General features: G+C 43.2%; 1 protein-coding gene across 1 annotated transcript; it reads right to left on the reverse strand.

The window, feature by feature from the left end:
* Positions 1-4,436: 4,436 nt before the first annotated feature.
* LOC137601779 (pituitary tumor-transforming gene 1 protein-interacting protein) lies at positions 4,437-15,024 on the reverse strand. Its single transcript, XM_068324181.1, has 7 exons — positions 14,698-15,024; positions 14,501-14,547; positions 13,524-13,632; positions 12,231-12,345; positions 9,411-9,476; positions 7,480-7,526; positions 4,437-5,722 (listed from the first exon to the last, which is right to left on the reverse strand). The coding sequence occupies exons 1-7, from the start codon at positions 14,810-14,812 to the stop codon at positions 5,673-5,675; spliced, it is 549 nt and encodes a 182-aa protein (XP_068180282.1). The 5' UTR covers positions 14,813-15,024; the 3' UTR covers positions 4,437-5,672.
* Between the last annotated feature and the right edge of the window lie 688 nt (positions 15,025-15,712).

Raw genomic sequence — 15,712 nt, forward strand, 5'->3', positions numbered from 1 at the left:
AGGGACGTGAGGTCATGGGTAGATTCCTGCGTGGCCTGTCAGCGCGCCAAAGTGCACCGCCACACAAAGGCCCCCTTCGAGCCTTTCACGGTCCCCAAGAGAAGATTTGACCACATCAACGTCAACCTAGTGGGCCCACTTCCCTCCTCCCACGGCTTCACCTACCTGTTCACCATGGTGGACAGGACTACCCGCTGGCCCGAGGCCGTACCTCTCTCCTCGACAGCGGCATCCGACGTGGCCCGTGCATTCATCTCCACGTGGGTTGCGCGCTTCGGAACTCCGTCCGACCTCTCCTCCGACCGCGGCTCACAGTTCACCTCGGAGCTGTGGAACGCAGTGGCTGCGAGCCTTGGAGTCAAGCTGCACCGGACCACGTCCTACCACCCGCAAGCCAACGGATTATGTGAGCGCTTCCACCGGTCCATGAAGGCGGCACTACGCGCTAGCTTGACCGACGGTAACTGGGTGGATAAGCTCCCCTGGGTCATGCTCGGCCTACGGTGCGCCCCCAAGGAGGACTTACAGTCCTCGTCTGCAGAACTCGTCTACGGCCAGACGCTGAGAGTTCCCGGGGACTTCATCCCGGATGCCACCACCCCGTGGTCCGTAGCCAAACAGCGCTCCTCCCTGCTGGAGGTAGCCAGGACGTTTAGACCGATCCCCACTTCGCAACACGGCGCCCCGGACTTCCGGGTGCCCCCCGGCCTAAATGGGGCCGAGTTTGTGTTCGTCCGCCATGACGCCCACCGTGGACCCCTGTGCCCCCCCTACGATGGACCGTTCAGGGTCTTGCGACACGGTGCTAAAGGCTTGACGGTGGACATTGGCGGTAGACCCGAGACCGTGTCTGTCGATAGGGTTAAACCAGCTCACAGGGATGTTTCCCGGCCGTTGGAGTTGGCCCGGGCCCCGCGCCGGGGACGGCCCCCATTGCCCCGCCCGCCAACAGCCGCGCCCCCCATCAGCCCTTCTGGTCCTGGCTGTTCTCCCTCCTCGGCCCCCGTTTTTCTCACCCGCAAGGGTCGGCCTGTGGTTCCTCCCCGGGAGAGGGATTTTGTCTATGGGTGAATTCTGGGGGGGCTTGTGTAGTGGGGTCACATAATTCACCCAGGTACTTTGGGTGTAGTTCGGGGGTTCCTACACGGACAGGTTAAAGTGTTACTGAGTCTGTCTTACGATGCTCAATGTTCAGCAGTAAAGTTTATGCTCCTTTCAATACTCCGCCTCCGACTCCAATTCTTCGACACCATAATAGATACTTTATTAATCCCGGAGGAAATTGTACATATCCACTGCTCAGGCATTACATAACGAATAATGATGTTGATGTTATTTTTCTTCATTCATTGATAGTTTGATCCTTTCTGTGCAACTGTAATATTTGTAATTTGAATGAGTAATAAATTCAGATTCATTTGTTTATACAGTGGGGGGGTATTTAGTCAGCCACCAATCATGCATGTTCTCCCACTTAAAAAGAGGAGAGAGACCTCTAATTGTCATCACAGGTATACATCAACTATGTGAAACAGAATGAGAAAAAAATACAGATAATCATATAGTGGGATTTTTAAAGAATTTATTTGCAAATTATGGTGGAAAATAAGTATTTGGTCCATAACAAAAGTTCATCTAAATACTTACACAATACCCTTTGTTGGCAATGACAGGGGTCAAACGTTTTCTGTAAGTCTTCACAAGGTTTTCGCACACTGTTGCTGGTATTTTGGCCCATTCCTCCTTGCAGATCTCCTCTAGAGCAGTGATGTTTTGGGGCTGTCGTTAGTCAACACGGTCTTCCAGCTCCCTCCAAAGATTTTGTATGGGGTTGAGATCTGGTTAGTGACTAGGCCACTCCAGGACCTTGAAATGCGTCTTATGAAGCCAATCCTTTGGTGCCCGGGCAGTGTGTTTGGGATCATGGTCATGATGAAAGACCCAGCCACATTTCATCTTCACATTTCCATCTTGCTGATGGAAGGAGGTTTTCAATCAAAATCTCACCATACATGGCCCCATTCATTCTTTCCTTCACACGGATCAGTAGTCCTGGTCCCTTTTCAGGAAAGCATCCCCAAAGCATGATGTTTCCACCCCCATGCTTCACAGTAGGTATGGTATTGTTTGGATGCATTTCAGTATTCTTTCTCCTACAAACATGAGAAGTTGTGTTTCTACCAAAAAGTTCTATTTTGGTTTCATCTGACCATAGGACATTCTCCCAGTCCTCTTCTGAATCATCCAAGTGTTCTCTAGCAAACTTAAGACGGGCTTAGATGTGTCCTGCCTTAAGCAGGGGGACACGTCTGGCACTGTAGCCTTTGTTCCTTTGGTCCCAGCTCTCTGCAGATCATTCACTAGGTCCCCCCGTGTGCTTCTGGGATGTTTGCTCACCGTTCTTGTGATTATTTTGACCCCACAGGATGAGATCTTGCGTGGAGCCCCAGATTGAGGAAGATTATCAGTGGTCTTGTATGTCTTCCATTTTCTATTAATTGCTCCCACAGTTGGTTTCTTCATACCAAGCTGCTTGCCTAGTGCAGATTCAGTCTTCCCAGCCTGGTGCAGGTCTACAATTATGTTCCTGGCATCCTTTGACAGGTATTTGGTCTTGGACATAGTAAAGTTTGGAGTGTGACTGTTTGAGGTTGTGGACAGGTATATGGACAATTGTGGATTGTATGTGGACATGTATACTGCTAATGAGGTCAAACAGGTGCCATCAAAACAGGTAATGAGTCGAGGACAGATGAGCCTCTTCAAGAAGAAGTTACAGCTCTGTGAGAGCCACAAATCTTGTTTGTTTGTAGGTGACCAAATACTTATTTTCCACCATAATTTGCAAATAAATTCTTTAAAAATCAGACAATGTGATTTTCTGTGATTTTTCTTAGTCTGTCTCTCATAGTTGAGGTATACCTATGATGACAATTACAGGTCTCTCTCCTCTTTTTATGTGGGAGAACTTGCACAATTGGCGGCTGACTAAATACTTTTTCCCCCACTGTATTTTACATTCATTTTACATTACATTGAGTTACATTTAGTTACATTTATTAGTTACATTTGGCCCTTTGAGGACAGAAATTATGCTGATGTGGCCCTCAGTGGAAATGAGTTTGTGCAGGTGTGATGAACCAAAGTGTGAGGAACAATGTGAACAAAACTACAAACTAACCGTCAGGTAGTGACAGTTTTCTTAAAGGTAATCTATCGTCACCATTTCTGCTCTAACGTTCAACCGGACCTGAATTGTCTTCAGTCTCCATGTTGGTGAACGTCTACATGAACAGAAATGCATTGTGGGTTTGTTTCCTGCTCAATAGTTCAGAGAGATGTGGAGAAAAGAAGGGGAAACGCTGCAGATGACGCCAACAGGAAAGAAGAAAAGACCACAGGAAGTCTGACATCAGAACAAACTGTTCACTGAGATTTGATGAGTCATTTTAACATGAAGTGACATCTGAATCTATGTTTTACAGACTGTTAGCATCAGGCTAATTCCTCTTGCTATGTTGGTGTGATTCATGGTCCTGAAGCCTAAGTAGGACATCTTCATCCTCTTCATCTCCCACAGAAAGTTAAATCGTTCTTGTCTTTTTAAGTTTGTGTTAAATATGAATGTTAAACTGTTCAGAATTTAGGCTCAAAGGGTCGACCTTTAATTTAAAAAGGTTAGGATAGTTTATTGATTATTTTTTCTTGATTAAAAGACATCTCCCCTTTGCTGTTTTGACCAATCACAGCCTGAATGTGATTATCAGGTCATAGGAGTATCATCAGCTTAAAAACTATCACAATCTGTCCTGATGATGAAACACAGTCCTCTGTGGGTCCAGTCAGAAAATAATCTGGCCTCAACACGATTAACATAATTCATTCAGAACTCCAGACCAGCAGTGTGATGTCACCATGGAGATACTGCCTCGTCCCTCATGAGGTAAAACGACCTGATTCCTTACTCCTGGAAAGGTTCTGCTAGAATATATCATATTATCAACACAATAGACTTTTACAACATGGCTGATCTATTTCCCATCTAACTATAACTCCTTACCTTCACAGATGTAACTTGTCTCTACTCCAACCCTTCTGCAACCCGGGATACTGACCACCGCCAAGTACATGCTTTAATCTCCCAGATCTGGATTATGATCTGGATTTGGAGCCAATGGAACAAAGTGGTGGAATTCCATGAGCTGTCCTTGTTATCATTTGATTTTACTGCAAGAAGCTCTCAAGAAATCTCACAGTGTTGCAGAATCTCCGTCCTGCAGATCTCCCCAAAGAAACTTCCACTGGAAATGCTTGTGTTCTTTATTGTCAGACAAACAAACAACAGTTCCCCCCAGTTTAGTCAAACCTCATCTATGATCAATGCTGTGTTCATCCACACATTGGGTGATAAATTACTGAGATTGAGACAGAAAATGTATGCTTGTAATCTGAAAGGCTTTTAATTAATGTATGATAATAGTCAAATGCTCCCAACATGACGTTTACACATCCCAAAAGTAATAACAGAATATACGGTAGAAGCGTACGCATGGATTGAATTTAGCCAATAGTACAATATAAAAACTAAACAGTTAATTTTAATGATTTTATTAATAACGACATCATAACTGTTTAAAAGAAAAAAGTAGTTAAAGCCTGGTAGTCATTTAAGAAAAAAAAGAAAAAGATGTAATATTTTCATTTTTACTTTTCACTCAATAGTTTTATTTACCTTTAATTCACACACTGTATTCTCTTGTGGACATTTTCTAACTAACTCCTCTCTCACTGCAGCGTGCAGAACCAGCAGACGTCGTGTTGCCGTTTGGTCAATTTTAATAAGACAGAATCACGCAGGTGAGTCTCGAGACCAAAAATGAGATCCAAACATAATGCAGATTTCTGGGTTCAAAATTTACGTACAGAAATGGAAAAATTGTGAATATTTTTGTTGAATGAAGTGCATTTAAAGCTAGCATCCCACGGACAAACGCTGTCTGACGATTATGCGTACTGGTCAGAAAATGTGCATCAAAGACTCACGCAAACAAGAACACTGGTGAATATCTAAGAGGACCCTTGGGTTTTTTTTCTGTTTCTTTTGTTTTTTTATCATAGAGTTCCCTCCACAACCTTGAGGTTCTGACAGAGGAATATCTGCTGAGGAGAATCTGAGGTGCAGTATCTTTAATTGTATCCTTAACATCACTAAAAATTAACAAGATTAAGTTAATTTACATTCAGCTTTAGCACAGCATGTGATAAAATCCATACAGAAAATGTATCTGTAATTATTTAAAAAATAAATGAACAAAACCTCACTAAGGGATTTCAATCACATGTCAAAGAGCATTTATAGCACAAATATCATGTTGTATTTCATAGTTGTATGCAGTACAAAGTGCAACGTCTGATCTGAAACTCCTAACATTTAAAAAGTGACAAATCACAGCAAGAAAATTTAGAATACCAAACAAATTGGCAGAAAGTTTTAAAGCAAGCTTGGACATCCATCCAGCAGACAACACTGTTCACGTCAGGAGGAATGGGGTCTCCTGGGGGCTCGTTCCTACGGGACGAGGGGGTTCTGTCGCGTCGCTGGAGGTTTGAGAAGCAGGTGTCACTCCAAACCGAACAAAGTGCAGCTCATCACGCCGCCCCATCGTCCTGCTTTACTCATTCTCAAACTTGCTGTACGGGTGGTCCTTATCGCCGATCAGCCCTGCAGAGGAAACGGGGAGGAGGAGTCGGAGTCAGCGGTCTGCTCTGATCCTGTGATCCATGGGATCACAAACTTAAGATGTGCTTCTAGAGGTCAAACGAGGGCCTTCTGAGGACACCTGACGTGTGAGACTGTTTCAGGTTGAGTTGTTGCTCCATTGATTCTTCAAAATGCATACACAATGCAAACACTATTGACATTTCACTCTACCCATGCCTAACTAGGCCTGTTTATTTTATTTCTATGCCTATTTATGTCTTTCTATTTGTATATTCTTGATGGGTTATTTATTACTCTTTCTATTTGGTGTTGGTACTACTTTCTATGTGCTGGTGCTTTCTGTGTGCTTTTTCTGTGTTTTTGTGTACTCACTGTGCTGTGTGTAGTGTGACGGAGAAATTAATTTCCCTGATGGAACCTCCTGAAGGGATCAATAAAGTTCTACTCTACTCTCTCGCTACTCTCTCAAAAGCTCCTGATCTCCCTTCAGGACAACTGAATCCTCTTCTGCCTTGGACAATTGAACGTGGCGATCTTTCACAGCCAGCTCATCACGTGTCAAAGCTCACTGAACCCTCCTACAGACTGACCTGAATGAATCACTATACTGCTGCTTCAGCAAAACATAGAACATGAGACATTATCATGGAGAGCTCAGGTCTATTTATGCTGCTGCCTTTAACATGAGGGATCCAGCTTCAGGTTGATTTGTTGGGTAACTTGTACTGTACTAACCACTGCTCCCAGTGTAAAAGCTGCACTATCATCCATACTCCCACACTGAGATGGTTTCAATGCTCGTGACATCAAACTAGTCTTATCCAGATGAATAACCTTGAGTCTCTCACAGGACTCAAGTGTTTGATCCACTGAGGATGGAGCAGCTCTGTGGATTGGATGTTACCCTGAATACGAGGAGCACAGCTTCATACTCCAGAGGAGGTAGACTAATGATGTCACAGGTTCACAAACAGAAAGAACACAACCTGATGCTACTAGGGGGGACTAGAACACAATGATCAACTTTAACAAATGAGTGACGGCACCCTTTCACATGTAAATCCAGCTGCTAGAATAAAGACATTTCTTTTTACTTTTTTTTTTTACAGAAATGCCAGAAACATTTTTGAGTGTCATCTCTTTAGTCATGCTGAACTGGATTACTACACCCCAGGTGAGGCACCAGCTCACCACAGGACACGAGAGAGCAACAACTACTCACACACACACTCACTCCTGTCCACTCCTTTGTTATGTCACTCCTGTGAAATGACATGACAAAGGCTTTCGACGGTGTGTGTCATCACAATAACTTCTAGAAGAAACTCACAGTTCATTTTACCCCAAGAAAGCAGGGCATCCCGGGATGCTTTTCAACAAAAATCTGCATCCCAACATGACATTCATACATCCCAAAAGTAAAAACAAAATATATAGTAGAAGCGATGCAATGATTGAGTTTTACCAAAAGTACAATATAAAACTAAACTGTTAATTTTAACAATTTTATTAATAATGCCATCATAACTGTTTAAGGAAAAAGGGAAATTACATGTTATTGTTATCAAAATGTTACAGCCTGGTGGCCATTCTTTAAAAAGCAGTTTAATAAAGATGTACAGTGATCCCCCGTGCATCAACGCTCAAGACATCACCTCATGGCGGATTTTTGGTAGGCAGTCACCTGATGTTGTATGCGCATTCTATTGGCTGACGGCATCCGGAAGTGCGCTACGTTCCGTGAGTCTCATACGTACCATACTTTCTGCGGATCTCATCTTGCCTTTCCTTCCTGTCTTGCTTCCTGTAGAAAAAGAGAGGATCAGTTATTTCACTAATATGACTCGAAAGCTAAAGGAGAAAATATTATACTGCTGCCCTTAAAAAATAAAAGCATGAATGACTGTGTGCGTGGTTACCAAAGGATCCTTCAGGACATCCCTTACACACCCTTTCTTTGCTCACTATCAGCAGGAGAATCTTTAGTTGAAATTCAAACACATGTTCTCTCTCCAGACCCATAACAACATTTAGTATCTGCTCTGCTGTTATTTCACACCATGAAATTTTAGGAAAGGAAACAAACAAATGATTTCAACTCTTCAAATGGGACAGAAAACAGTGTGGGAGGTGCACCAATGTGAAGCATGTGGTGGTGGGTGATGGTGGTGGACAGAAGCAGAAGGGGATCAGACATGGTGACTGCTGCTAATTGGTCAGCTTTGTGGGGAAGACAACCGGCTTTATGTTTGATGAACAATTAACGTTTGACCACACCAAACTGACTCACTACAAATATATTCACCCAAATTAAAAACTTTCATATTATCAGGATAAGACAGCCCAGCAAGAATTCCAGGAGCCATCATGACAAATTCCGTAAAAAAACTTTTTAAAAAATTAAAACCAGTTTGTACCGAAGGTCAGGCAGACAGGTGTTGAGCCAACATCCTGTAACTTTCTGTTGAGTCCTTCCATATTTGGGGCTTCAAGCCTATCAATGACAGAACGAACTACCAACCCAAACCCTTTTCAACACCTCTGGCTGGGTTTATGCCGACCGTTTTGTCCCACTGGTGTGGTCATTTCCATTTTTCTCCCATGTTTTTTGTTAAATGCATCATTTAGATTATGTTAAATTATGATTATATTAAAATACTGCAGATTTCTACAACTCCCATAATTCCATGCTTCATTATCTCATCATTTCTTTTTGATAAAGAGATTCGTTAGTGTGCATTCAAAGCAAAAGTGTTGCTAAGCCTTGAAGGCGCTGGTGGTTCAGTCCTTCCTCTGCTCCTCCTCCTCAGCCCGGGCTCAGATTATGAAGGCTCAGACTGATGATGCGACCCTCTGGGGGCCGGCAGCCGTGTCTACAGGCTTCACCACGATGGGACCCATCTATTCTGAAATGCCCGGCTCAAACACGAGCTCCATCTATGTGGGTCACAGCACTCTGACGGACACATGACCACAATCATTCAGGGAGCCCAGGGTGGGTGTTTCCCCAACACACACAAACGTATCTCAGCTCACAGCACATGATGATAAACCAGTCACCAACCCCTCCCTGCATGACTCCCGCACGTGCAACGCACCACCAGCCATCCTCAAAGGATGAATACTCTGGAAACACGGGCGCTGCATAGAAGGACACCTCCAGGAGAAACCAGCTCCAGTGAGGGGGCCAACACACACACATACTGTGGTGTCACTCATTGGCTAACAGTTTCGTGAGCTCCACCAGGGAGCAGCTGCTCAGCCTTGACAACCCTCTGGTGTTTTGGGATGTAAGCAGAGAACAACGCTGCCCCTGTGGGACGGGGCCAGTCTGCGCGCGCGCGCACACACACGCGCACACGCACACGCACACGCACACGCACACGCACACGCACACACACACACACACACACACACACACACACACACACACACACACACACACACACACACAATCTGTTTACATTTTGCTAGAACCACAACTGTACAACAGACACTTTTGTTTTGATGACTTGCTGGAAAAATATCAGTAAACTCATCCGACGTGGAGACGAGGGTTAGCACCACCAATCGTTTGTTTAATACGAGCTCAAAACCAGCCAGAGAGAGACAGACTGGTGTGATCATCAGACAGGTCTGATCGTCAGACAGGTAAAGCAGGATGTCCTGAGCTGAGTGAAGGTTTTACCGCTCCTCTGAACGCTGCCTCATCTCTTCTCTCTTCCTGTTGAATAGCTCCTCATCTCTGTCGGGCCTGAAGACACACAGACAGACAAGAAGAGACAATCAGAAGCACACAACGATACAAAACAGTCACATATTTGGAGCAAATCACACACGCCTACACAATGCAACAACTGCATTTCACATCTAGACCTTCAGTGATGTTCCCCTTAGTCAAACTTGCATAAAGACATCCCAAAATACTGTAAACGGCTCCTACCGCTGCCACCAATGTAGCATTCAGGACTTCCCTCAAAGTCCTGAACGCGTTCAGGACTTCTATAAAACAGGCTATCTAGCAGAGACACAGGTCTCTCTGTGTATTTCTACTACAATCACACAACTACACAAGTGTGCCACATTATTTACACACATTGCAGAAGAGCAAGCATTTTTCTTCAGTATATTTGTCATTTTATTTCGTTATAATTGATTTGATATAAATGAAATTGAATTACAAGAACATTAAATATGAAAACTTAGATAAATTAACAGCTGTTCAAATGGCTGACTTAAACACAAAATCCATTCTCCTTTCTTTCCTCAAGAACACGCCGTTAGCTGTAACAGGTTAGCTATAACAAGTTAGCTAGAACAGGTTAGCTAGAACAGGTTAGCTAGAACAGGTTAGCTGGGACAAGTTAGCTAGTTCAAGTTAGCTAGTTCAAGTTAGCTAGTTCAGGATACAGGTAAGGTAGTATAGGTTAGCTAGAAAAGGTTAGCTAGAACAGGTTAGCTACAACAGGTTAGCTAGAACAGGCTAGCTAGAACAGATTACCTAGTTCAGATTGCCTAGTTCAGGTTAGCCAGAACAGGTTACCTACTTCATGTTAGCTAGTTCAGGTTAGCTAGTTCAGGTAAGCTAGAACAGGTTAACTAGAACAGGTTAGCTAGTAAAAGATTAGCTAGTACATGTTAGCTAGAACAGGTTAGCTACAACAGGTTAGCTAGTTCAAGTTAGCTACAACAGGTTAGCTAGTACAGGTTAGCTAGAACATCTTATCTAGAACAGGTTAGCTAGTTCAGGGTAGCTACAACAGGTTAGCTAGAACAGGTTAGCTACAACAGGTTAGCTAGAACAGGTTAGCTTCAACAGGTTAGCTAGTTCAGGGATCGGACCCTTGTCTCACTCGAACTTCAAATGTACGTCTGCACATTGTCTGCATAGCTCCGCCTTGTCGGAGTGAGAATCCAATCACAGGACACGTGCATGTCAGGACTACGTGGACTAGCTAGCAGGTCCTTGAAGGCCTTTTCGTGATCTCATTGGCTATCACATCTGTCTATTAACTACAGTGATACCTCTACTTGCGAAATTTTCTACTTACGAAATTTTTCTGTAGGAAAATATTACATCTACTTACGAAAGAAATTTCCACTTACGTAATGTAAAAACACAGTATTGGCTGATACTCGAATCTCCTACAGGTTCCTGAACGCAACATTGTCATAGCTGCTCTTCCATTAGCTATTACCTATTGCGTATCTTCCTGGCATCCCATTGGCTAAGAGGGATGCCACTCCTCCTCTGTGTGGATCTAGATCAGGTGCTTATGGAGTGTTCGGCATTCGGCACTCGACCTGTGAGGTAGTCTGATAGTTTTGCGCAAATATGTGCAATTTCCTCTGGGATTATTAAAGTATCTATCTATCTATATAATAACTTTTTGAGTACGCATTCGCTATGGACCCCAAGAAAGTGACGGAGAAAAGATGAAAAGAAAAGACGAAGAAAAGAGTTTTTTTGTCCATACAAACAAAGCAAGAGATCATAGAAAAGCATAAGAAAGGGATGCGTTTGGTTGATCTCGCCAAAGAATATGGCCTAAATGCATCTACAATCGCCACGTTATTAAAACAAAAGGAAGTTTAAGGAGTTTAAGGCATTGCGTGGGTGGTTGGAGAAGTTCAAAAGGAGGACTGGAATTCACTCTGTTGTTCGGCATCGTGAGATAGGAGCGCATGAACCAAATAGGACAAAAAACAATGGGAACAGCTGTTAAAAGGTAAATGACCGTCATTATTATTCTTTATTCTTTGTTTTTTACGTTATACACAACTCTCATTTATTGTGTAATAATCTAATCGTAACATGTATTTGTTACATTTTTGATGCATTTTTATGCTTTATAAAACATTTATGTTGGAATTTTTGGGGGCTTGTAACGGATTAGGGCATTTGCTTGGAAAACGCGTCTCTACTAACGTAATTTTCTACTTACGTACTTTTTTCCGGAACCAATTAATTTCATAAGTAGACTCACAGTGCAGGGAGACCTGCATTCTAGATTCTTAAGGTCCTGGGCAGATTTCATTCAACCTGGCAACACAAGCTAGCTGAATTCTGATTGGATAAAACCTCTCCAACCTAAAAATAGAACACCAACCCAGTGTTGGTCTATGTCATATTACATCCAAATGTAATTATATATTTATACATTTGAATATATTTAAGGAAACTGCATTAAAATATAATTTTTATCATAAATATTATCATGATTTCTTGTTATGTTAGACCAGCAGAGAAGGCCTTGCTGGCCCTGACCCCCCACCACTTCTTAGCCAGGTAATCAGATTACCTGGCTACGAAGTAGCTTGTGAGGCAGAGACAGTCTAGTCAGGTAGTCCTGGTAAATTGTAAACTCCAGGGTTGTCAACATTAGAGACTGTTTTTGAAACTGTCGGGGTCAGACCCCACCTGAAGGGTCCCCCCAGGGGACCTGGTGGCTCTCCTGCCACACAAAAATGATTCCATCCACACTGCTGACGTTTTACACAACCTGACCTGGATTGGCGCTTCTTGTGGCAGCGACAGCAGCAGCAGCAGCAGCAGACAGTAATACTGACCAGGATGACCCCCCCCAGGACACCCAGGAGGATGACCAGGGCTTCAAAGCTCACTGAAACACACACACACACACACACACACACACACACACACACACACACACACACACACACACACACACACACACACACACACACACTATGTAATATATGACACATACACAGCGTTACACAAAAGTACAATCAGTTTGTGTGACAATGGCGTCACCTGTTGGTTTTTCATTGCACTACAGAAGACTGATGTCCCACTTTCATTTCCAGTGAAAACAGAGACGCTAGACAACATTTAGGCAGACAGAGTACAGCAGTAATAAAATAGTTAACTCAAGTCAATAATAAACCATCTGAAATCACACCAGTAATCACATTATTACCTCAACTGAAGTTATATTATCACAGGGTGAACTAGGGTGAACTAGAGTTTATTAACAGTTAACACAATGGTTTTCATTGTTACGTTTTCATGACAGTAGCCACACCACTCTCCCCATGAAGGAAGCTGACCCTGTGTGGAACCTCTGTCTAGTGGGTTTTAAGGATACTTAAGTAGTTTTAACCAGATGTCACACACTGTTCCAGACCAGGGAAACCTTTTCACAGAAGAAGGAACCCATCAGTTAGAAAAACTGGAGTGAAACTTCAGCAGCTGTAGAAAGAGCGTTGAAGCGGAACTCCGCTTAAAACAGACACGTTCAGGAGAAACAAACAGTACCGCCTGCTTAGAACCACGAGTATGGCTGCTGAGGACACCGGTGTCAGCAGATCCGACATATATTCTACATTAATCCTCCCTACATGTATAACAGAACATAACATATGGTTGGTATTCTAGACGCTTCAGTGAGGATTGTTGGTTGAGTGTTGAGAACTTCCCATAGTGTACATATCCTACAGCTACTCCTCACATAACCAACGAACACATGCTTCAGATGTAGCTGTAGAACTTCTACCTGTTTATCGATGTGAGTCAACACATTATCATTTATTGCATTGGCATGTATTTTAATATGCCAATGCACTACACTGAGATAAATGAATTGTAAAATATTATAGCACAATCTGTGTTTCCCTGACAGCGATCACTTGATGACTGATTACAGGTACCACCTGACCGTTAGGTTCAATCGTTTCCTTGTCATGTGTAATCCATTAAAAACTTTGTACATCCTTACTGTACCTGTAAAAATAACACCACTGGAACAATACATAAAAACATGAAATAAGAACTCACTCCAGCACAGAGCCCAGCGGGCCTGGGACAATGGACACTGTGACACTGGAGGAAGCAACCAGCTGACTGGATACTCTGTGCAGTTGTTGGTGGAGAAGCACCACAGACACTGGAAAGAAACACAACTGTTAACGCTTCAAAATATTACTATACCAAAATGAGGGGAAAAGAATCATTTGAAATGGAAACCACTTGACAGAACTACACAAATGGAGGGCACACCATTTCCTCAAATGTAACAAACACATACTGTTCCAAAGGTAATCCCTAATCTGCATTGAACATTCCATAATTATGACTGTGCAGTTGCTCCCCATTCATGTGACAAATATTAAAACCCAAAGTCACAGAGACTAGAGGAATTATTCTATGTCAGGGGGGTCAAACTCAGTTTAACTGAGGGCCACATCAGCATATTGGTTGTCCTCAAAGAGGCAGAATTAATCAATGTAGCTAAATGTAACTCATTGTAATTTAACATAAATGTAACTACTCCTAAATGTTAAATGATAATAACTTATTACTAATTCAAGTTACAAACATTACAGTTACATTTAAAGACAAAAGAGAGTAAAGAAAAATAACATCAAACACAAGTTAGGATGTTAACTTTGTTCGAAATGTTTTTGTCCAAGTTAAGATGGTCTGAATTACTGCATTGTGGGAAATGTAGTTTTTGTTTAAAGCACTTTTGACCTATTTATTTTTAGACACTCTGACTTTAGAATGATGTGGTGGGCCACATGTGGCCCCCGGGCCTTGAGTTGGACACATGTGTTCTAGGTTGGAAGCTGTTGGTTTTTAAGGTGACACCTGTCCACCAGCTGACAGGTTTTTAAGGTGACACCTGTCCACCAGCTGATCTCTCGGGGGGGGGGGGGTTAGTAGGTCGGTGTGCAGAACAACATTCTAGCATTATTTAACTTTAATGGTCGTTAGCGGTGAAGGTCCACTGCTCTCAGCCCGGCTAGCCTCACCTTCCGGTGGGGAACACACGTCTCACAGCTGTTGGACACGGAGCAGGCTGGAGGAGACACACATACAACACACATGACTCCACTGTCACCAACAAAATCCACCGACATTTATCAGAAATGTTCAGCCTGGTTTTATTTCTGACCCGTCCTGGAACAGGACCGGACCATCTCTGCTCATCACACCGGAGATCACTTACGGGTCGGCGGCGTCGGACTGCTTTGGCATTCCCCATGGCTAACGAAGCTAACGCACAGCACGGCAGCACACAAAACGAACCAAGAAGGGGTCCGTGTGGTTAAAATAGACGGCATGGTTAGACCAGCAGGAGTTAGACGGCTCCTAAAACACACAGACTCGGTTTGACGGCTGACTCCAGCCCCGACACAGTTATTGTTGTTCAGCCCCAGAATACTGCTGTCACTTCCTGTTCCTGTGAGATGAGCGCGTTTTATTAACCTATACCGCCCGGGCGGCGGGAGTTATGTGTTTGACTTGGGATACACATTACCACCCGCGTGGTTTCATATTTTAAATAAAACATTTGCTTCTGTAGTACGTTCTTCACTTCGATACGCCCACCGTTTGGAATGTTTACATCAAAGCACTGATCACCGATAGGCTGACCCTCATCACATGACTTTTGACTCAGAAAACACGCCCAGAGAATCTGGATCATGTTGGTATCAACATTATTTGTTCTAGAAAAAAGAATTTAATCACTGATTGCGGTTTGTTTGTTTTTTTCACGATGTACTTCCGTAATCTTTGAAGGTAAAGTCAAGACCAAACTGAATCGGTACAGAATCATCTTCAAATGAATCCACCAGAAGTCTGTAGGTTCAGGTCTTGGTTATCCGCAGGCATTAAAGACATTAAAGAACCTGAAGAACCAAAAGTCTTAAACAATTAAACTAAAATAAAAAGGTTTTTAAAATAAAAACTGGATTGTAGGTTGGGTCATGCCCCACCTCTCCAACAAATATGATCACTAAAAACACAAGAACTGTTAAAAAAAAAAAAAAAAAAAAAGCCTCCTTGGAGGTTATACGATAAATTAACAACTCTATTTCTGTCTAACTATCTGTTTTTACTGGGAGACTTCGATGGTAGAGCGGGTTGTCCAATGATCGCAGGGTCATTGGTTGGCTGTTCGATTCCCGCTCCCGCCCAGTCACCTCTGAGTGTGAGCTGACAGAGGGAGGTGTCAGCTC

This window comes from Antennarius striatus, chromosome 9 (genome assembly GCF_040054535.1).
Source record: "Antennarius striatus isolate MH-2024 chromosome 9, ASM4005453v1, whole genome shotgun sequence".
Classification (NCBI taxonomy): Eukaryota; Metazoa; Chordata; class Actinopteri; order Lophiiformes; family Antennariidae; genus Antennarius; species Antennarius striatus.

Bases quoted from the DNA above. Each gene is read 5' to 3' on its own strand.
- LOC137601779 (XM_068324181.1), bottom strand. From the start codon at position 14,812: ATGCCGTCTATTTTAACCACACGGACCCCTTCTTGGTTCGTTTTGTGT. The intron at 7,527-9,410 runs GTAAAACCTTCA...CTTTTTCTACAG, and splicing joins AGGCAGCGTTCAGAGGAGCG to GAAGCAAGACAGGAAGGAAA. The intron at 5,723-7,479 runs GTACGTATGAGA...TTTCCTCTGCAG, and splicing joins TGAGATCCGCAGAAAGTATG to GGCTGATCGGCGATAAGGAC.